Source organism: Chiloscyllium plagiosum, unplaced genomic scaffold (genome assembly GCF_037043375.1).
Source record: "Chiloscyllium plagiosum isolate Xiang-an unplaced genomic scaffold, Cpla_swu_hap1 HiC_scaffold_43, whole genome shotgun sequence".
Classification (NCBI taxonomy): domain Eukaryota; kingdom Metazoa; phylum Chordata; class Chondrichthyes; order Orectolobiformes; family Hemiscylliidae; genus Chiloscyllium; species Chiloscyllium plagiosum.
This window is the reverse complement of record NW_028270181.1, coordinates 8,006,053-8,030,291: the sequence shown is the minus strand read 5'-3', so window position 1 is coordinate 8,030,291 and position 24,239 is coordinate 8,006,053. Positions and strand designations below refer to the sequence as shown.

Here is a 24,239-nt window from a genome sequence, read left to right as displayed (position 1 = left end):
AATGACGAAAAGATAAATCGGGAGGAAGAAATTACTTGAACAGGAAGCTATATTGGAATGCAAAAGCAATTATTAAAGATGCCATAAAGGAAAAGAATAAGTAAAGGGAGTGTTGGTCCTTGAGAGAGTGAGGATGGGAGTTAATAGTAGACAATAGGGAAATGATGAATTAAATGAACAGATATTTTCCTTTGTCTACAGTATAGAGGGTACAAATTAGGAAGTGGATAAGAGAGAAGAATTTGGTAAAATTACAATTATGAGGGGTGTTTACTAAGTAAACTTATGGAGCTGCAGACTAACAAGTCTTTCGGCCTAATGAACGTCAGCCTAGGGTCTTAAAAGAAGTTGCTAATGAGGTAGTAGGTTATTTTTTCTGAAGTCCATTGGTTCCATTGGACTGGAAAACAATAAATAGAACTTCAGTATTCAAGAAGGGAGGGAGTCACAAAGCAGGAAACTATAGGCCAGTTATCTTGACGTCTGTCATGAGAAGGTTGTTAGAATTGATCGTTAAAGAGACTAAAACTGTGCATTCAGTAAAGCTGAAGGTAAACAGGAAGAGTATGGTTTTGTCAAAGGGAAATCACATTTAAACAAGTTATTGGCATTCTTTGAAGGACGAACACCCATGCCTTGGATAAAGGGAAAGCCCTGAGGTGCACTCTACTTGGATTTCTATAAGGCATTTGCAAATGTCCCACACCAAAGATTTGTGCTGAAGATAAAAATTCATGATGTAGGTCTTAATATAATTAGCACAAATAGAAGATTGATTGGCAGAAAACAGAATTTGCATAAATGGGTCTTTATTTAACTAGCTAGATGTGATAAGTGGAGTTCCACAAGGGTCTGTGCAAGGCCTCAACTTTTCATCATTTACATTAATGATTTCAGTGAGGGGAGCAAAGACACAATAGCTAAAGATGGGTAGGGAATTATTGTTGTAAAGAAGTCATAAGGAAGTTGGAAATTGATCTAGTGCAAATGGTGAAATCTGGCATATGGTGTATAAAGTGGGAAAATATGAAATTATTCAGTCCAGCAGGAAGAATAAGAAAAGGAGAGTTTAATTTAAATGGAGAATAACTACACAGTTACTAGGTAGAAAGAGATTCAGATGTCATGGTCCACATGTTACAGAAGTTAATATACAGGTACAGCATGTAATAAAGAAGGCAAATGGGGAGCTATCTTTTATTATGAGATGAATTGAATGTAAAAGTAAGGATGTTGTGCTCACGGGTCATTGGTGAGACCACATCTTGAACACTGTAGTTTTGGTCTCCTTATTTAAGTAAGAATGCAAATTCATTGAAGGTTGTTCAGAGGTGGTTTACTCAGTTGACACCTGGAGTGAGTTGAGAGTGTGGTGCTGGAAAACCACAGCAGGTCAGGCAGCATCCGAGGAGCAGGAGAATCGAGGCCTGATGAAGGGCTCTTGTTTGAAACGTCGATTCTTCTGCTCCTCGGCTGCTGCCTGACCTCCTGTGCTTTTCCAGCACCACACTCTCGACTCTGATCTCCAGCATCTGCAGTCCTCATCCCTCCTGATACTGGAATGAACATGTTGTATTATGAGGATAGGTTGGATGAGCTGGGCTTGTTTACAGTGGAGTTTAGAAGAATTAAAGGGTCACTTATTTGAAATGTATAGGCTTCTGAAAGGTCTTGGCAAGGTGGTCATGGAAAAGATGTTTCCTCCTGTGGCTCATCTAGTAGCATTGTTCACTCTTTCAGGACAGAAATGAAGAGGATTTTTTTTCTCTGAGGGATATTTGGTAACTCTTATGTCCCAAAAGATGTTGGAGGTGAGGGTCATTAAATATTTTTAAGACAGATGTGAATAGATTCTTGTTAGGCAGGTAAAGGTTATTGAGGATTGAAACACAAACAGGTTGCCCATGATCTTATTGAATGGAAGAGTAGGCCTTAGGGGTTGAATGGTATTCTTCTGCTCTTATTTTGGTTTTATTTGTAAATCGGGGAACTTGCAGTAGATTTGGGATAGTTTAACAACAAAGTAAAAATAAGTTGACTTTTTTTATATCAACACTCAAATATTAATTTCCACAAATTAGTGATATTGGAGTGCACCACAACCACATATCTTTGATAGGATGTTTGAAAGTGTTATGAAAACCTGTGTAATGCACTGAGTGAAGAACTCCAGACAGCTACAGCCAAATGAGCAGATGTGACAGGTCAACCACACACAAAACATAATTGTTTGTCACCACCTCTCTTGAAAACTTTCTGGATTACAATTTTTCTGTTTGCAACTTCCTTCCTTGATACTACACATTGACAGGATCATTGTGAGGTTGAGGTTTCCTTCATTTGTTTGTAAAGTTTATCTTTCTTCCTCCATAGAAATCTGCCAAACTATGATAAAAGCTTTCAAATGCAGCTTGAATGAAGTTGGGCATTCCAGTCTTTTAAGGGTTACAGCCAAAACATTACACTACATCAATCTCTGCTCATTCCACAATGCCAACACAATGTGGCGACCTTTAATGTAACATTTTACTAAGTAGACTTCAAGAATAGCAAAATTCAGAGAGGATTTCTGAATTTGCATTAATTTTGGAATGGTCATCCACCCAGAGTACATGCACACTTAAACATCGTACATTCCTTCTAAAAGAAAGTTAGCTTAGATTGTGAGCGTTTCTATTTGTGAGGTCATGTTGCTGCTCGACAGGACATTGGTTAGGTCACTTTTGGAATACTGTGTTCAGTTCTGGTCTCTCTGCTATAAGAAAGATGTTGTGAAACTTGAAAGGATTTGAGGGGATGTCAGAGGTGGGTTCTTTACACAGAGTTGTGAGAGCATGGAATGCGTTGCCAGCAGCAGTTGTGGAAGGAAGGTCATTGGGGACATTTAAGAGACTGCTGCTCATGCATATGGTCACAGAAATTTGAGGGTGCATACTTGAGGATCAATGGTCGGCACAAAATCGTGGGCTGAAGGGCCTGTCCTTGCTGTACGGTCCTGTGCTGTACGGTCCTGTGCTGTACGGTCCTGTGCTGTACGGTCCTGTGCTGTACGGTCCTAAAAGATTTACAAGGATGTTGCCAGGGTTAGAGCTTTTGAGCTACAAGGAGAGGCTGAATAGGTTGGAGCTAATTTCCCTAGAGTGGCAAAAGCTGAAGGGTGACCTTACAGATGTTTATAAAACCATAAGGAGCATGGATACCGTGAATAGTCAAGGTGTTTTCGCCACGGTAGGGGAGTCCAAAACCAGAGGACATAGGTTTAAGGTGAGTGGAGAAAGATACAATAGAGACCTAAGCGACAACTTTTTCCATGCAGAGGGTGGTGCGTGTGTGGAATGAGCTGCCAGAGGAAGTGGTGGAGGCTGGTATAATTACAATATTTAAAAGGCATCTGGATGGGTATACAAATAGGAAGGATTTAGAGGGATGTGCACTTAATACTGGCAAATGGGGCTAGATTAAATTAGAATATCTGATTGGCATGGACATGTTGAACTGAAGGGCCTGTTTCCGCGCTGTACAACTCTCTGACTCTATTTTTTTTTTAAAATGAAGCTTATCCTCCAGCTGCACCTACAAATAATCCTTAAATAATCTTTGTAAATCCAATCATAATCAGCTGATAGAGAGAGAGGTTAGTTAATCTTCATAAAATGCAAAATTTAGTTAACAATTTAGGGCCTGCTGTGCTTTGTGACCTCAATTTTGTTAGCATGATCAGGTGCCACTTAACGCTTTTTTATTTAACTTGATCTCGTTCCACATAAATATTCATATTTGATTTGGAACATTAACTCTATCTGTTTATACAGAGGCTGCCACATCTGGGTATTTCTAGTGCTTTCTGATTTTTCTTCAGATTACCAACATCACTATTTTGCTTTTATTTAAGGTGTTTGGGCTTCCGATATTTTTATTCATTCTTAACGTGAGTATCACTGATATGGCCATTTGTCACCCATTTCTAAATCCCAGAGGGCAGTTAAGAGTCAACAACGCTGTTCTTCTGCCATCATGTGATGGCTCGTCTGGCTAACAATGACAGATAGGAGAAAGTGAGGACTGCAGATGCTGGAGATCAGAGCTGAAAAATGTGTTGCTAGAAAAGCACAGCAGGTCAGGCAGCATCCAAGGAACAGGAGAATCGGCGTTTCGGGCATAAGCCCTTCTTCAGGAGGGCTTATGCCCGAAATGTCGATTCTCCTGTTCCTGGATGCTGCCTGATCTGCTGCGCTTTTCCAGCAACACATTTTTCAGCGCAGTAACAATGACAGATGCCCTCCATGAGAACATGAGTGAACCAGATGCGTTTTAACAACAATTGATGGTGTTTATAGAGACACCATTCGGCTTGCTTTTAAAATTCCAGGTGTTTTTATTGGATTCGAAAAGCACCATCTATCATGGTAACATTCAAACCTGAGTCTTTAGAACATTAGGTTCTGGATTGCTGGTTCCATGTGTTATGGACTAGGTCAGACCACTCAAAACATTCTTAAACAGGCAACCCAGACCATAACTTTACAATTTGTTTTCGTAAGTGTACAGTGAAAATTACCCAGAATAAGTTAACTAGGTTGACTATCAATTTTTAAAACAGACAAAACTTTTATTCACAAAATTACACTTTGAAACATAAAGAACAGAATAAAGAACCCCGACAGAACTCGGTCTATCCAAACTAGACTTAATTATGCTGTACCGAGTATACACAACAGTCTCAATAAGCAAACCCCCTTAAAAACAGTAAAAATGGAAGAAATGCTTACAGGTTGAAGTTAGAAGGGCAGAAGGAGAAAGAGAGAATGTTTAGCAGCCTGTTTCCACCCAGCTGAACTCCTAACTAGTTCTGGGTTGAACTGCTCGGCTAGAGAGCTGACCACTCCCCTTTCATTATACATGACCACTTTTTAGCCTGAAGTCTCATCTGTTTACATATAAACAAAAGGCCTCTCAGCAGCCTTTTTCATTTCTGTACCAAACTAGTCACCTTGGAGCCAGGAGGGGTTTATGACCCCTCTGAAAAAAATCAAGGATACAGTATCCTTGATAAAAGGAACAGCGTTTTAGAAAAAAGGGACCAGCTTTGTGACACATGACATTGCTGTTTTGTCACCACCAATTTAATTGGTGACAAAACAAGAGATAAGTTGAAAGAAGGTTTTTGAAGTTGGAGAAAGTAGGTGATGGAAAGAGATCCAGAGTTGTTCATTCGGGCAATGTGGGCACTACTGGCTCGACTAGCATTGAACTGCTCTTGAGAAGGTGCGGGTGAACTGTTAGATCAGTGAGTTGTATACCAGGTGCATCTGTCAGGACAGTGAGTTGTCATCTTTATACTTAGCTGAAAGGATAGAGACTTGGATTAAAATTCCATTTGGATAAAGCACCTTCCCAACGGTGAATAGTTCCTCAATATCAGCTTAGGTTTTATTATCAAACTCCAAATCATAGGATTGAACTGAAAGCCTTTTGTCTCAGGGATCGACAAGCAGGAGGCTGGAAGAACACAGCAAGCCAGACAGCATCAGGAGATGGAGAAGTCAACATTTCAGATGCAACCCTTCAGGACAGCGGGGTGGATGTAAGGGGAGCGACAGATAAAGGGGGGTGGCGAGATTGGGGTAGGTGAATGCAGGTAGAGGGTACAACTTGGTTAGTAGATGGGAGGAAAGAATCCAGTTGGTAGCTGGAAGGAAGGGTCGATCAGAGGCGGAAGGGAGGGGGAGGGCCTGGGAAGATTTGAGGGGGATGAGCACTCTACCAACTGAACCATATGGTGGTGGAAAAGGCAAGTTAGTGGACAAAAATGCTATTATATACATGAGGATACCTCATTGCCGAATTATGAATAGCAGGGAAGTGGGGATTCATTCAAGGTCTAGGTAAAAAGATAATTATATATCAATCCTGTCTGAAAGCACCTCTTAAAACCACTTTTGCAGGGCAGCAAAGCCATTATCATGCTGCCACAACCCAACAGATGATTTCTATGCAGTTTCTGGCGAAACGTGAACTTGCCTGAAGATTGTGGAAAATGTATGGTGTTCCTTAGTAATTTATTGAAACATATTTGGCAAGTTAATTTTGTTCATGAAAATGGAGAAACATGAACAGCTGCTGTGTGTCACTGGGTAAATTGATCACTACAATTTAACTGTATCTTCAGGGTTTTAAATTTATTCTGACTGTCAAATATCTTGACTTGCTTCAGTAAAGAGAGCACTTTTGTCTATTTCAAGTGCTCCAGTGAGACTACCTGACAGTAAGTGTGAAAAAACAATGACCTTATTTTACTTGAGTATGCAGACTTCCTCTAAAAAACATTTGTCAAGCCATTTTGGGATGAAGTATTGTTTTAATTAATGAATTTCTCACACGTAAGTGCAAATGTTTGATTTGCTTTATTCATTTGGAGAGATGTTTACAACTGGCCAGTCAAATGTGAAATAGACATTGGTTATGCACAAGAAATTGTCCTGTGCTTTCAAAAAAGAGGTAGGCATGAGCAGCACTTTAGCAAAACCTGTTAGAAAATCTGAGAATTACACTTGCTGAAAGCTAGTTGTGAGATGTACTTCGTTTTCCCTTCCAATATATTTGAACCTGCTTGTTTATGGCTGCTGAGAAAATGAACATCTGCTTCTCTTAATGAAGTCTTTGGATTTTTGTGTAATCAATTAGTTTCTTTCGAAGTTCATCCACTCGACTATTGTTATGAAGGCAGACGTAGAAGCTAATCTGCATGTAATGGTGTTCTGCACGCAGTAACTACAATGCATGACCAGTTAATCAATTTCTGTTGGTATTCATGAGAGTGGGAATGTAGCATGACAATGAGTAAACTTCTCACTCCTCCTCAACTAGTGTGCTAGGCTTTCTTGCATCTGAATGAATAGATACATGCAGCCCTGGTTAGTGTCTCATTTGAAAGATGGTACCTCCAACAACACTCTTACAACCACATTGTAACGACAGTCCACATTGTGTGCTTGCATTCTGCAATGGGGTTTGAACTCCCTAACCTGATTCAGAGGCTAGAATGCAAGCAAGGTAGCCAAACTGTCAAGTGAAAACATGTACATAAGCAGCACTGGGAAAGGACAACTGTACAATTTTAGGCATTAAATCCATGCTTTTGGTTCCAATTACAGGATGTTTCACTTCAGAATACTGCCTGCCATGGCAGTTCTTGGCAACTTCTCCAGACATTACTATAGGGTAGTGGCATCAAACAAGCATCGGCGCAAACTGATGATGATAACATTTACCGGAGTCACAACTGTTTCGGTGACAGCAAGTTTGTTATGGAAAAGGTAAGGGACATCTGTATTACTGTTCTTGTGATCATACTGTCCTGAATTAGAGTAAAAGGAATGTACCCTTTCATATCATTAATCCCCAGTCTTATTGGAAAATTTAAGATGAGGACAAATCTAAGTGCTTGTTAGAATGATCAAGAGAAAGTGGAATGTAATTTGCACCAGTCTTCACTTTGCAAGACCAGATTGAGTGGTGTCAGTTGATGGCTTGGCACACATTACTTTAGTTAACACCATACAATTAATTGAACTGGGATTTTGTTTAAAATGTTCTCTGCCTGATCTTCCCCTGCCCCGCTCCTCCATTCCCCCGTTAATGACCCAAAGAGGAATGATTCTTTTGTGACTTCTTTGTCAGGAAAGCAGATGTTGTACTGCTAGAAGTTTACAAAATGTTAATTCACTGATGTATAGCAAACATAGTTAGTAATTTTGTCATAATGTTTGTTTCAATCTCATGTCTTTGTAGACTCATTTATTATTTTTAAACCATTGTTTTTCATCAATTTGTACTCATGACATGTGAGCTTCATATATTTTACTATGTAATTGTTCATGTTTATAGATGTGCTGGGGAAGAAAGGAGCAGAGTCTGTGATTATCCTGCTGTCTGACATTCATTACGGTTACCAATAAATGCGACATCACACAATAGGATCGCACTTTTGTTTCATAGGTTCTCATCAATAAATGCTTTTGAAGGGTTTTGTTTCATCCTCTATTAAATCAGCTTGAAAAGCAGCTTCAAAGTAGTTGGAGATATTAGCCAGGCCTGTGGAATTGCATAAGCATGGTTGGTCACACTTGTCTGTAAAAGGTGGATATATTTGTGAAAATATGTAGTATTTGGAATGTGAAGGCAATAGGTTATTGTTTGTGATAATGCATTTAGCTTCAGATCCATTTACTGTTCAGAATTTTCTTAAATACGGTGCAAAGTGCTTTCTGTTCAAAATAACATTGTTCAAGTGCAATCACTCTATTTATACAGGTAAGGAAATATCTAATTTAAGCATAACCCACAGGTAGTAAATGAGTTGAACGAGCAGTCCATTTAACTTGGCTGATTTTTTGATAGTTGACTTTTGGCAAGTATAAAGAGATCTCCCTAGAATTATACTTGTAATTGCATTCAGCCCAGCCATTCCATGTTGGACCGCTATGGAAGAGTCCTGTCAGTGCCATTCTTCCATTTTAGTCTGCAAGCTTACTTTCTTCAAAAGTCTAGCAAATTTCCTTTCGAAATTATTGATCTCCAATTCCACCACTCTCATTGGCAGTAGGATTCCAGGTCATTACCATATGGTACATAAGGTTTTTTCTCGCAATCACTTTCAAGTTTGTTATATTGCAACTTATACATTGATTTTTAGGGCCATATTTTAGTGTTTCACTTGAGTTGTGACTTTCATTCAGTACTGTTTTGCTTTGGTCTATCATACCTCTGGCCCATAACACAGAACAGCTTGTAGCATCCTTAGGATTCTTTAGTAAATTCAACTATGTTAGTATGACTTCACTTGTAGCATTTCCTGCTTAGAAACTTGCGTAACGTTTGCTTCTAACTTGATTTGTTTTTGTTTGTTTTGTAGTTTGTATCATGTGATTTTGTTTCTATTAGGGATTTATTTGTAACATAATTTAGAAGAACTGCATAAATGTTAAATTTTTCATATTTGGCCAATACTGGCTTTAAACCAGTTCTTAAACCAGTATCTGGTTGAAAAGGAAAGGTATTATTTAAAAATTTAAAGAAGTAAGTTTTCAATGGATGCCAGAAATCAACATACCATTTATAGTTGTATATTTCAATCAAATCACGGACCCACAAGTGAGAAAAGCAATTGTTCATCTAAAATATGATGTTTATTTGGTATACCACATGGAATAGCAGCTGAGTTATTTGAGGCACAGCAGTTTAACTTGTTGGTTTACTATTTCAAGGCACTTACTACATTGAGAGGGCTGAAAATGATTTGACTGTTCGGCAATATCAATTGTAGAAATGTCTGATTTCAATATCTCTCTGAAATGCATGCATCCGACATTCATTCTGAATTGATATGGGACAAGAGTGCTAAAATGAAGCCGAAATGAGAAAACATAAAGTTCCTTTATACCTGTGCATTGGCCTTTTACCTAGATTGTATCTAATCACATAATTATAGAATCTTATGCTTATGCCTGCATTTCCCACTTCAGTTTTCACAGGAGTTTGAATTATGATTATGGTCACTTTCTCCAATTCATTCATATTATATCCATTAGTGAAGTTCTGGTTTTTGTACCATACTGAGCTACAACTACATATAAAGAGTAGCACACTGAATTATGGAGCAATTTTTGAACCTCTTGAGCAAATTTGTTATTTTATATGTTGTTATTTTAAACCCAGTTTCAATCTTGTGCACTTGAGCAACCAAAGCATTTAATTCAGTAGTTTTTCCACATTTGTTGTGTGTTTTATCAGGCAAAATTGACCTCTCTTGCCTTTCCAGCAAAAAGTGCTGAGGATTAGCTGACAAAAACATTTTGCACTTGGTTTGTGTGGATGTGCCTGTCTCTATTTACATGTATGTTTGCCTTACTTTCTCACGTCCTGTTTTGTACTACATTTCTCATCAATGCACCAAGATAGGCCAACATGACTTTCAGAGCAAGCAGAGAGAGGAAACTCATGCCATTAATCTGGACTTGTTGTGAACTGTGAGGCAAAAAGCCGATTTCCTAATCCGCAGTCTCACCAGGCATCATAGCAGCTACATCCAAGTACCGAAAGCTGCAAAGGTCCTGCTGAAGAGAAACTCAATGTAATGTCCTTTTATGATGCATATGAACAACTAGGATACTGATGTGTCCTTCAATGGGTTTTAATAATAGTGAGGGAATTGGATTTGAAATGTTGCCCAGATGTCGCTCAGCAGAATTTCATTACCAATTTCAGCTCTGAAGGATTTGATTGCTATGGTATGTCGAAAGCATGTGCTGGTTACTTTTGAAGTGACCTGGTGACATCATATAGTGTCATTATCTTTCATAATAACTATAGATCCAATTGATGCTTAACAATCCATTGCAATGAAAGCACATTGATTGGCTCACTCGCGATTAGAATTCCGATTCATTCACTGATCGTTCTGTTCAAAATACTTAAGTTTCAATGATGTCCTTTCAGTATTTTACAACTTGATGGTGTTTGGAACATTACGTTATTGTCAATGCTGACAAACGTTTAATGAATTAGCACTTCATTTCTTCAAAAGCTGTTTCATCAACCTTGTTGAAGGTTAGCAGTTTTTGTGATGGGAACAGTTTCACTGTGTAAAAACTGTCTGTATAAATAATGTTCGAAAAACTACTCTTAATGTTCTTTTTGTAAGTGATTTTAGCCTCTTGACTGTGACTTCTTAAGAGGCGAAAGTGAGGACAGCAGATGCTGGAGATCAGAGTTAAGATTAGAGTACTGGAAAAGCACAGCAGGTCAGGCAGCATCCGAGGAGCAGGAAAATCTATGTTTCAGGCAAAAACCTTTAATCAGGAATGAGGCAGGGAGCCTCTGGGGTGGAGAGATAAATGGAAGGGGGGTGGGGCTGGGGAGAAGGTAGCTAAGAGTAGCTTCAGGGTAGAGGAGATGACCTGGGGGTTGCAGTGTGTGAGAGAGAGAGAGAGACTCAGAGATCTTTGTAGAGAGAGGAGGAGAACTTCTTCAAGGTAGGCATCCTTGCAGGAGGATTTTCCTGCTTCTTGGATGCTGCCTTAGCCGCTGTGCTTTTCCAGCACCACTCTAATCGTGACTCTGTGATTTCTTAAGACCCTGTTCTAATTTCAGAAAATGAACATACTGTTTGAAAGGGAAGCACCAGTGCTTTTTGTTTAATTCTTTGTATGTGACCATGATCAACAAAGGTGCCATTTATTGTCCTTAAGAAAACTGTAATAGCCTGTATTCATGAACCTTTATGATGATGTTGAATGGCAAGTTCCAGAAAGAGACAGCAAGGTCTCTTGCTGGAACTTGCTAAGTTATGATGTGGATATAGACTCAGAGCCCGATTTTCCTATGTCCTTCTCAGTGATAAAGGTCATTGACTTGGAAGGTGCTATTGTGTTTATAGAACAGTTGAAATAAAGTATTTATAAATAAGCTATTTTTAAATTATTCATTCTCCGCATGTGAATATTGTTGGTAAGACTGTATTTATAGTCTGTCCCTGGTTACCCTGAAATAAATTTATATAATTTTACTTGTCCATATCAAATGGCAATTCAGAATCCATTATATTGTTGTGGATGTGGGCTGGAATCTCATATAGACCAGATCAATTAAGATTCGTAATCTGAAGGACTTGTTTGATTTTGTCGACAATCCAACAAGTCCATGGTCAATGATTTGTTGGCAAATGGACTCTCGTAATGCTATTGCCATAGCAAATCCACCAACAAATGTTGATTGTCAGTAAATTGGCAAACTTTGTTTAAACTTTAAACCAGGGAGGTTGACTCTGGTCAGATAGGAGACTGAGAAATGAACCAGCAAATTGAAGAGAAACTTGCAAACCAAAGTATTTCCAACTTTAACTATTAAGTTTCAGGGAGAAATTGATCAAGTATGTGATTTGGCCAGAAAGCTTTTGAAAAGTGTCTATAGGTAATGAATATTAGAATAGATAAAAAGGCTAAAGCTCAACATGTTGTTTCTTGAGACCAAGTGTTAGTATGGTTACCTGTCTCTGGGGAATCAATTATAACAAGGTTCACCGGATCTTATCAAATCAAAAAAAACTCCATGATGTGAATTATATAATGAGTACATGAGTACTCCAGATGGTGGTGGTGGTGGGGGGGGGGGCGGGGGGGGGGAAGAGAATGGAAAAATGTTTTTATGTACCTATTTTTGTATACATGTTTATGTATTAAAGAAATAACACGATAGAGAGGATAGTCGGAATGGAAATGTAAGTATGTAACTTAGCTTGCTGAGCTTGAAGGTTTGTTTTCAGACATTTCATCACCATACTAGTAATATCATCAACGAGCGTGTCCAATGAAGTGCTGGTGCTATGTCCAGCCTCTCTATTTATAGGTCTTGGTTTCTTAAGGTGGGTGATGTCATTTCTGGTTCTTTCTTTCAAGGGAAAGTAGATAGGGTCTAAATCGATGTGTTTATTGATGGAGTCCTGTTTCTTTTTCCACAAATGTTGCTCACCCTGTGGAGTGTTTTCCAAAATTTCGTGTTTCAATGGCAGTGAATCCATCTTTTGGGAACAAGAGAGTGGCATCTAAAGCTAATGCTTACAAATCCACTATTTGAAATTGTCAAATGATCTTCTTTTCAATTCAGTTTATTGATTAGGGTTTCAACAATGGCTTATGGCAGTGAATTCCACATTTCTCATTTCCATGATTGATGCAGCTTTTTATGGAGTAATTTGGCAGTAATGTCTAAAATAATGTATAGGGTAGACATAGTGGATAGGAATGGACTTTTCCCAGTGATCATGTGGTCTTCGATGAGAAGATTGAAAATTAAATGTAAAATAAATATAAGATTTAGGACAGAGGGTTATGAGCCTGTAGAAACTTAGCATTAACTAAAAGAATATGTCACCTTACAGATTACTTTGGGTAGCGGATAGAAAGGTAAACAAATGTTATGAGATGCAGGATGAGGCATACGACTCATTTGGAGGATAAACATTAGCCTGGACTGTTGGGAATTGTGACTCGATATAATTCGCATGACTGATGAGTTTATTCTGACTGCTATCTTGTAATTTTTATAGCAAATTATAGTAGAGAAAATAATGACCGTAGCTCAAAAGTGAGGAATGGTACCAAGTATGGTTGAGATTGGATTGTGAAGAGTCTCTGGTGAAAACCCAAACCCCGAACAAAGATGTGACAATATTATGGTTGTTGTGGTTCTGTTCGCCGAGCTGGGAATTTGTGTTGCAGCAGTCGTTTCGCCCCCTGTCTAGGTGACATCCTCAGTGCTTGGGAGCCTCCTGTGAAGTGCTTCTGTGATATTTCCTCCAGCATTTATATGGGTTTGTCTGTGCCACTTCCGGTTGTCAGTTCCAGCTGTCTATTGCAGTGGTCAGTATATTGGGTCCAGGTCGATGTGCTTATTGATTGAGTCTGTGGATGAGTGCCATGCCTCTAGGAATTCCCTGGCTGTTCTCTGTTTGGCTTGTCCTATAATAATAGTGTTGTCCCAGTCGAACTCATGTTGCTTGTCATCTGCGTGTGTGGCTACTAAGGATAGCTGGTCGTGTCGTTTCGTGGCTAGTTGGTGTTTATTGATGCGGATCGTTAGCTGTCTTCCTGTTTGTACTATGTAGTGTTTTGTGCAGTCCTTGCATGGGATTTTATACACTACATTGGTTTTGCTCATGCTGGGTATCGGGTCCTTCGTTCTGGTGAGTTATTGTCTGAGTGGCTGTTGATTTGTGTGCTGTTATGAGTCCTAGTGGTTGCAGTAGTCTGGCTGTCAGTTCGGAAATGCTCTTGATGTATGGTAGTGTGGCTAGTCCTTTGGGTTGTGGCATGTCCTCATTCCATTGTCTTTCGCTTAGGCATCTGTTGATGAAATTGCGGGGGTATCCGTTTTTGGCGAATACATTGTATAGGTGTTCCTCTTCCTCTTTTTGCAGTTCTGGTATACTGCAGTGTTTTGATGCAACTTCTTTTGTGTGTGTTGGGGTGGTTGCTTTCATAGTTCAGGACTTGGTCTGTGTGTGTGGCTTTCCTAAAAGACAACAGAACGAGGACATGCCGCAACCCAAAGGACTAGCCACACTACCATACATCAATAGCATTTCCGAACTGACAGCCAGACTACTGCGACCACTAGGACTCATAACAGCACACAAACCAACAGCCACTCAGACAATAACTCACCAGAACGAAGGACCCAATACCCAGCATGAGCAAAACCAATGTAGTGTACAAAATCCCATGCAAGGACTGCACAAAACACTATATAGGACAAACAGGAAGACAACTAACGATCCGCATCCATGAACACCAACTAGCCACGAAACGACACGACCAACTATCCTTAGTAGCCACACACGCAGATGACAAGCAACATGAGTTCGACTGGGACAACACTACTATTATAGGACAAGCCAAATAGAGAACAGCCAGGGAATTCCTAGAGGCATGGCACTCATCCACAGATTCAATCAATAAGCACATCGACCTGGACCCAATATACCGACCACTCCAACAGACAGCTGGAACTGACAACCGGAAGCGGCAGAGACAAACCACTATAAATGCCGGAGGAAATATCACAAGCGCTTCACAGGAGGTTCCCAAGCACTGAGGATGTCACCTAGACAGGGGACGAAACGTCTGCAACACAAATTTCCAGCTCGGCGAACAGAACCACAACAACGAGCACCCGAGCTACAAATCTTCTCACAAAATTTGAACAATATTATGGTGTTGGTCCACCTTGGGGAAGAGAGAATTTTGCCCAGTGTAGTGCATAGGGAAGCATAGAAATCAAGCTGACATTATGTGCTATAACAAAGATTTAAATTCTTTCACCTGCCTTGCACAGCATGGAATTCTTGTTGCAGATATCATGCAAAGAAAATACAATTACACAACAAAGCATTGATGTCATTAAAGGAGCATTTGACAGAAACGATTACCACATTGATGCAATTTGCAGGGTATGAAGCAAGTCTAAATGTGAGTTGTTTCCACAAGCAGCTTTGATAAATCCGCTCTGTTCAACTTCGATTTTATGGCTGTGTTTGTATCTCTCTAATACCATGCTGATGCCTTTGGCTCATGACACGCAATTCTCACAATGATGCATCAACACTAATGATAAATGGTTGATATTATCCTTCAAATGAGCAGTAGGCCTAATCCCACATCTTGCAACATTTTGTTTCCCCTTCTATTTGCTGCCCAAAGTAATCTCTAGGATGACATGGCTTCTTAATGCTGATTATGTATTCCAACAGCAAACCACATCTGTGAAACCTGATACCAAGATGTACCCAAGTATCACTTTGGCTGCCAAATGCAGAGAATCTAATCACTCTACAATGTTTTCTCCTTAATTTCAGCCAATTTCTCTTCATCCTTATGTTCAGATGTAGGTTTTATTTTTTAGGTACTCTACCATCTTGAGATGGATCACAGTGGTCTCCTTCAGGGCCTGTGCAGTTTTGAAATAAGTATTTAATAAATAATACCCATGTATTTCTCATAGTGTTATGCATTTCAATTGTAAAATTGCCTGTTTATTTTATGCTTAAGTCCTCAGGGACTTTTGTTCAATTATCGTAAAAAAAGCATCATTGTATTCCTTAGATGCTCAGATTTCGTAACAAAACACAGAATTGTAAAGAGTAGTCATGGAATAAATGAAAAATAGCATTACGATTTGATTATTTTAATTAGAGTGAAATAGATATCATAGAGTCATAGAGATATACAGCATGGAAACAGACCCTTCAGTCCAACCCATCCATGCCGACCAGATATCCCAACCCAATCTAGTGCCACTTGCCAGCACCCAGCCCATATCCCTCCAAACCCTTCCTATTCATATACCCATCCAAATGCCTCTTAAATGTTGCAATTGTACCAGCCTCCACCACTTCCTCTGGCAGCTCATTCCATACACCCGCTGTGTAAAAAAAGTTGCCCTGTAGATCTCTTTTATATCTTTCCCCTCTCTCCCTAAACTTATGCCCTCTAGTTCTGGACTTCCCCCACCCCACGGAAAAGACTTTGCCTATTTATCCTATCCATGCCCCTCAATTTTGTAAACCTCTATAAGGTCACCCCTCAGCCTCCGACACACCAGGGGAAAACAGCCCCAGCCTGTTCAGCCTCTCCCTATAGCTCAAATCCTCCAACCCTGGCAACATCCTTGTAAATCTTTTCTGAACCCTTTCAAGTTTCACAACATCTTTCCAATAGGAAGGAGACCAGAATTGCACGCAATATTCCAACAGTGGCCTAACCAATGTCCTGTACAGCCGCAACATGACCTCCCAACTCCTGTACTCTATATTCTGACCAATAAAGCCTGATAATCCTTTGGCTCATGTCCTTATAGAGTTGTACAGCACTGAAACAGATCCTTCGGTCCAACCCACCCATGCCAACCAGATATCCTAAATTAATCTAGTCTCATTTGCCATGGACTTAGCCCATATCCTTTGAATCCTTCCTATTCATGTACCCATCCAGATTCCTTTTAAATGTTGTATTTGTACTAGTTTCTACTACTTTCTCTGGCAGCTCATTCCATGCACTCTTGAATGAACTAATAATTTGTAGAGTTGTTGGGAAAAAACTACATATACTTTGTTTTGAGTCACAGCTGTTAAAAAGAAATTTGTTGCTTGACTCATGAAAAGGTTTTATGTTTAATATTTGTGAATACAGTAATTTTTATTACCCTGTGTAGGCCACTGAAAGCTGAGAAGCAATGAGTTTCGAAACAGCTTTCTTTGCTGTCGCCTTTCTTATGCTGCTAATTCTCATTATTTGATCTGTTAGTTAATATTTGATGCTTAATACAGCACACTGGGTTTGAGGTTGCACTTACAGTACAATTGCTGAACCACATGTGAAGCAGGTAACTAGATTTCTCAGGAGCATGCACAGTTTTAAAGCAAAGCACACTCCACAATGGAGGCACTACTTGCCACATTCTCCAAGTAGCAGTGAACATTTCATTCTGGGTGACTTCAGCAATTGCTGAACTGCTGCAAGTAGAATACAAAGGCAGCATGCTGTAGCCACTGTCCTCATTGTCTGCCTTCACTTTGGTTTGTCTGATTACTTGGTATCAAATTCCCTAGCACACAGGAAGGAGTGTTCCCAGTTGAGCCTGTGATGGCTCACTGATAGGGCAGTCTACTTGGTCCTATCTCTCTATCCCATCCCCATACTAAGCAGATATACATTCATTTTCTCAAAGCTGTTATTGACTTCTCTATACTTTTATTTATGATCTAACAGCCTTCTGTTTAAAATAAAATTCTCTTAATCCAGCCTTTTTTTCTTGTGGAAAGTCTATGCTTTTTATTTACTAACTTAGTTGTAAAAGGAAATTTCCTTTGTTTATTTATCTTAACAAAGCTCTGAATGATTTTATTGAATCTTCTAAGAACACCTCTGTTGCAGAGACCAGTGTCTTTAGTTTTCGTTAAGAGAGTTTGTGTCTGTAAATGCTTTGTGTGTATTGTGAGGGCCTCAGCATTTTGTTTGCTGTCCTATTTGAAGATGAGGTGAACGTAAGAGGAGGTGATGACGTATTGGTATTATCACAAGACTATTCATATAATTAACATAGCTACAGTATGGAAGCAGACCCTCCGAAGAGCATCGCATCCAGACCCATTCTCTTTCCCCCCCCTCCCCCATCCTATCCTTGTAACCCTGCAGTTTCCTGGATACTAGGGTCAATTTAACATGACCAATCTATGTAACCTGCACATCTTTCGACTGTGGGAGAAGACCAGAGCGCCTGGAGGAATCCCATGCAGATGTGGAGAGAACATGCAAACCTCACACAGATAGTCGCCCAAGGCTGGAATCGAGTCCAAGCCCCTGACGCTGTGAGGCAGTAGTGCTAACCACTGAGCCATTGTGAAGCTTATTAATCCAGATACCCAGGTGATGTTCTGGGGACCATGTTTGAATCCTGCTATGACAGATGATGGAATTTGAATTCAATATAAATATCTGGACTTTGGTTTCATGTTCATCATGAGACTCCTTTGTCGATTGTCAGGAAATCTATCTGGTTCACTAATGTCCTTTAGGGTCTAGCCTACACGTGACTCCAGGCACTTAACTGTGCCCTGGTGAATGAGAGATGGGGATTAAATTCTGGCCTTGTCAGGCATACCCACATCCCATGAAGGAAAAAAATGTACAGGAGAGAATAATTATTTCATCATCTTTCAATCAGGGACAGATGGATTTGACACTTAAATCTGATTGAAATCTGCATGATTGGTTGTCAGGGGACATGAATCATGAAGGCAAATTCACCAATTCTATTCTTGTTTGCAGGAAACACAGCTTGAAGGTAAAGCTAGTCATGATGGACACAACATGCAATGTAAAATTGACTGTACTACTCAATTTGTGGTTTCTCTGAGCAATACATTTGCACAATTCTGTGCACCAACAAAATAAAGTTACTGATCTAATGAAGAATGGTTAAGATGGATGACTATTCCTTGGGTTGGAAATAAGTGCTTAAAAAAAAGTTTGCTGGAGACAGAAGAAAAAAATGACCAGGTTTGTGAAAGTGGACCTGAAGTTGGACTTGCCAGAGCTGGTGAAGCAAAGGAGAGCAGGTTGATCACAAAATCAAGGAGTCAAGGTATGGAAGGATGTGTAAGACCAAGCAAAGGTTATAGTGGAAGGAAGGCTGGACTCTGAGAAGGGCTTTGAATTTAAACAACTTTGCCAAAACCAGTCTCTATGCCAATTTAACAACCCCACTCATCCACAAGAAAAACTGAACACCTGTTAAAACAGTAAAGTATTCAAAGGGTCTTGCGGGGTGGTTGTGTTGTGGGAATGAGAGAGGTTTTTTTATATCAGGAGAATGAACAGATGGGCACATTTCCAAAATTGGTGATGGGATTGTTGTAATGGTTCAGCTCTGAAAGTGTCTGCAGGGAAGTTTAAATGTGAAGAAACACTTGTTTGCTGTATTTCCCCATTGTTTATTGAAAAGATGTTGGAATTATAATTGTGGATTGTACAAAAATGCTTAAGCCTTTTACTTTTTGCATTTCCTTGTTAGAGCACATGCAGAGGGTGCTAACTCAGTGAAACGCACACCCAGAGATGACTGTTTAGGAGTTAAGGAGGATCAAGGTGATGAGAAAGCTGTGAAGTCACAGGAAGAGGAGGGACAGGCTGAAAAGAAGAAGAAGCGGAGGGGCTTTAGAGATCGAAAGGTATGTAGCTGACCGGAACAATGCAGTAACTTTGGAATGTATGAATTAACATTTAATGCAAATTCCATCCCCTGCAAGTGTTAGTTTGTGGTACAGATATATAAATACTGGTTCTGAACTAAATTTCTTCACTTCAGAATAAAGGTTACTTTGAGTTTGTTTGCAATAAACAAGAATAATATTTTTCTTCTCTACATTGAAGTAAGTTTAAGCGTAAAATATAAGCAAGGGAACATATTCTATTTAGTTAAGATTTGTCTGGCGAGTTCAGGTCTGTGATTAAGACATTCTGCACCACGAGGGTAAATCTAGATGCTAGTGACAGTCTCGATGAGTATGTGCCCAGGAAGTGCCTCCGAAAAGAGGGGCTTAAACTGTAGGTTTTGGGGATTGAGTGGACTGGAGGGCACAACAGTGCATTCATGAGATTGAGAAGTTCATGGATGCAGGTTTCAGGGCATGGTCACCCCACAGCTTAAGGAGTGCAGGTAGAGAGGGGAATGTTAACTGTTAGACAGATGAAGGGGACCAGGCAGGTATTGAAGGAGTCCCCAAATGTACCTTGCTCACAAACTATTTTTCAGCCTTGGAAAACTGGTCTTCTGTAGAGACCAGCTAGAACCAGACCCACGGAATAGAAATGTATTGTCACGTGTACTTTTACACGCCAAATGCAGTGAAAAGTTTTCTAGGTCACCTCACCAAGGCACCTACATCAATGACAGAAGTCATGCATAATAATTAAGAAAAAAGTAAAATTAAGAGATGTTCATTGCAGTTCAGTTAACAGCTCCTGGACTTGGAGGAAGCCAATGAAATATCATGACGAAGTAGTGGGAACGAGACTCCTATTCTAGGATGGGATCACCACTCTTGGATGAGACATCCTGCTAGGTTGCTGGAACACTGAAAATGAAGAAGATCTCCACCTGGGTAAGAGAGAGCCATGCTGGGACAAGACAGTCCTAACGGAATAAAACTGCCACACATGGAGAATACCACACAGTATCAAGACCACCACTCTCATCCTTCAGGTGCACAGGCCCAGCTGTGAACCAGGAACATCAGCCTAGTCTGAGAGTCTTGGCCAGGGAAATTAGCCCAGGCTGGGGAAGAACCAACTGGTTCATCCCAATGCTGCTGCTGTGGCTGGAGGGGGCCTCCTCTCTCAGCATGGCACTCTGGTCCAGCTGCATGGGGCATTGGTTTCAGAGAGAGATTGTGGAATGGCAATTTTACAGAATCAATTAATTAAGAAAGTAGATAGCCATATCTGCGGGCACAGACTTTACTCCAGGATGGCAGGGCATTTGAAAGGGGAGGAGTGATCAGCTGAAGTTTATGGTTCACATTGAGACAAATGACATTGGAAGAAAGAGAATTGAGGTCCTGCCATCCGACTTGATGGAATTAGGAAATTAGAAAGCAAGACTTCAAAGATAATAATCCCCGGATTACTCCTGGTGCCACGCATTAGTGAGTATAAGGATAGATCAGATAAATGGTTGGCTGTGGAGATGGTGGAGGAGGGAGTTTTTAGAGAAGGTGAGACCTGTATAAGTTGCATAGGTTACCTCTGAACAGGAGCCAGACCAACATCCTGGTTTCCTCTGGTCAATTTTAAACCAGACTGGCAAAGGCAGTGATCAGTGTTCCCTATAGTATTTGATCAGGCATACCCTCAGGAGCTCACGTTCAGTATCGACTTCCGAAACCAGAAGTCAGTGCCCCGATAGGTACGCAGACACCGCATAGCATAGTGGGAATGTTGGATGGTGACAAATAGTGGTCATGCACTAGCCTAATAATCCAGAATCTGAGGATAAAGTTCTGGGGACCTGGGTTAAAATACCACAAGGAATACTTTTTTTAGTCAACATGCAGCAAGCCCAACAAGGGAAAGGGCATATCTGGACCTAATATTTGGAAATGAGCCTGGGTGCGTGGAAGGTACATGTGAGAGGTGCATTTTGGTGACAGTGACCATAACAGTGTTAGATTTAGGAAAGTTGTAGAAAAACTGAAGGATAAGCCAGGAATAAAAACTCTAAATTGGGGAAAGGTTAATTTTACACAATAAGGTACAATTTGGCTTAAGTGGACTGGGAGTAGCTTTTACAGATACAGCTGTAAAACCGTGTCAGAATAATGGGAGACATTCAAAAAAATAAACTGAGAGAACAGAGCAAATATGATTCTGCAAAGAATGAAGGTGGAATCAAGACTGGAGGACCCTGGATGTCAAGGGATGTAAAGCATAGGATTAAGAGAGAAAGAGAAACTTGTGACAGATATGTTGGGTCAATACAGCAGAGTCTCTAAAATGAAAGTATGGAAAGAGCAGGAGGATCTTAGAAATTTGGCAAGTTAAGAGTCAAGGAGATAGATTCATAGAGATATACGGCACGGAAACCGACTCTTCAGTCTAACTTGTCCATGCCGACCAGATATCCTAACCTAATCTAGTCCCGTTTTCCAGCACTTGGTCCATATCCCTCTAAACCCTTCCTATTCATATACCAATCCAAATGCCTTTTAGATGTTGTAAATGTACCAGCCTCCACTACTTCCTCTGGCAGCTCATTCCATACATGTATCACACTCTGCATGAAAAAGTTGTCCCATAGGTCCCTTTTATATCTTTCCCCTCTTGCCCTAAACCTATGCCCTCTAGTTCTGACTTCCCCCACCCCAGGGAAAAGATTTTATCCAGTTATCCTATCTATGCCACTCATGATTTTATAAACCTCTATAAGGTTACCCCTCAGCCTCTGATGCACCAGGGAAAACAGCCCCAGCCTGTTCAGCCTCTCCCTATAGCTCAAACCTCCAACCCTGGCAACATCCTTGTAAATCTTGTCTGAACCCTTTCATGTTTCACAACCTCCTTCTGATAGCAAGGAGCTCAATATTACCCACAATATTCCAAACATGGCCTAACCAATGCCCTGTACAGCCACAACATGACCTCCCAACTCCTATACTCAATGCTGTGACCAGTATTGGAAAACATATCAAATGCCGCCTTTGCTGTTCTATCTACCTGCAACTCTATTTTCAAGGAACTATGAACCTGCACTTCAAGGTCTCTTTCTTCAGCAGTATTCCTCAGGACCTTACCATTAAATGTATAAGTTTTGGTCTGATTTGTTTTTCCAAAATGCAGCACCTCACATTAGCTAAATTAAACACCATCTACCACTCCTTAACCTACTGGTCTATTTGATCAAGATCCCATTGTAATCTGAGGTAATCTTCTTCACTGTCCACTACACCTCCAATTTTGGTGTCATCTGCAAACTTACTAACTATACCTCCTATGTTCACATCCAAAGTATTTACATGAATGACGAAAAGTAATGGATCCAGCCCCGATCTTTGTAGCACTCCACTGGTCAGAAGCCTCCAATCTGAAAAGCAACCCTCCACCACCCCACTCTGTCTTCTACCTTTTGAGCCAGTTTCTGTATCCAAATGGTTGTTCTCCCTGTATTCCGAGATCTAATTGTGAACTAATGAGATACCTTACTGAAGTCCATATCAATCACATCTACTGCTCTGCCCTCATAAATCCTCTTTGTTACTTGTTCAAAAAACTCAATCACGTTTGTGAGGCATGATTTCCCATGCACAAAGCCATGCTGACTATCCCTAATCATCCTTTGCCTTTCCAAATACATCTGAATCCTGTCCCTCATGAGAGAGCACTGAGAACTAGAATAAAGGGAATCCCAAAGGGTTATTTAATGCATATAAAGTGCAAGAGCATAACTATAGAAAGAGTAGGACCCACTAATGTCTCTTGAGGTAATCTGTGTGTAGCTCCAGTGATGAACCAGAAGGGTTAGTGCTGGGACCTCTATTGTTTGTAATGTACAATGATTTGTTTGAATGTAGCTGTTCCTGATGCATGCATTTGCAGAATACATGAAAATTGGTGGAGTTATGGATAATGGCGAAGGTTATCAAACAATACAGGATATAGGTAAGTTGGAAAATTGAGTAGAGGAATGGCAGAAGAGTTTAATCCAGACAAGTATGAGATGATGCATTTGGGAAGTCAAATGCAAGAGGAAAGTATAGAGTAAATGGCAGGACCCTTCGGACCACTGATACACAGAGGGATCTTCAGTCTATTCAGTCAATATGAGTTGGCTATTGATTATCAAAACTAAGCCTGATATAATCGTCTCCCACTATCGAAACTCATACTTTGCAGTATAGGTTTCTGGATGTGATCAGGAAAATAAATACTAATTGATTTATTTTCCCCTACCTCTTAAATCAGGGGTTTGATGTTATCATCTTGTTCAAATCTTTGTCACTATCCAGTCTTTTTCCTAAAAGTGTACCTTCAGTTAAAAGTCAGGTTCAACTGTCTCATTGTTTTCTCAATGATGCCATCAAAGATTAGATTAAATTAGATTAGATTCCCTACAGTATGGAAACAGGCCCTTTGGCCCAATAAGTCCACACTGACCCTCCGAAGAGTAACCCACCCAGACCCGGTCCCATGCATTTAACCCTGGCTAAGCCACCTAACACATGGCCAATTCACCTGACCCACACATCTTTGGATTGGGGGAGGAAACCGGAGCACCTAGAGGAAACCCATGCAGACACCGGGAGAAAATGCGAACTCCATACAGACAGTTGCCCGAGGCGAGAATCGAACCCGGGTCCCTGGCGCTGTGAGGCAGCAGTGTTAGCCATTGAGCCACCGTGCCACCCCATACACCTGAAAACACAGTGGAGAAGGAAGAGGATCTATGTTTGCTAATGACTTGGATGATAATGTTGCAACTCTTCAAGAAAGCCATACCCATAAATCTGCTTATGTTCAAACACAAGTTGCTCTGTTGTGGAAGTGAATTGTAGCAAGTGCCATCAATGGTGATAGTATTAGTTAATTTATTGTGATCTGAGATTGCATTGTGGTATCACTATTACACAG

At 40.2% G+C, this 24,239-nt stretch overlaps 1 protein-coding gene across 3 annotated transcripts in view; it reads left to right on the top strand.

Annotated features, from left to right (window-relative positions):
* micu1 (mitochondrial calcium uptake 1) overlaps window positions 1–24,239 on the top strand; it is a 109,749-nt gene that overhangs the window by 22,344 nt on the left and 63,166 nt on the right. For all 3 annotated transcript variants that reach the window (XM_043679125.2, XM_043679122.2, XM_043679123.2), the window contains exons 3-4: window positions 7,155–7,316; window positions 19,129–19,285. In XM_043679125.2, the coding sequence (XP_043535060.2) occupies window positions 7,156–7,316; window positions 19,129–19,285 (318 nt within the window). In that variant the 5' untranslated portion in view covers window position 7,155. The remainder of the gene's footprint in view (window positions 1–7,154; window positions 7,317–19,128; window positions 19,286–24,239) is intronic.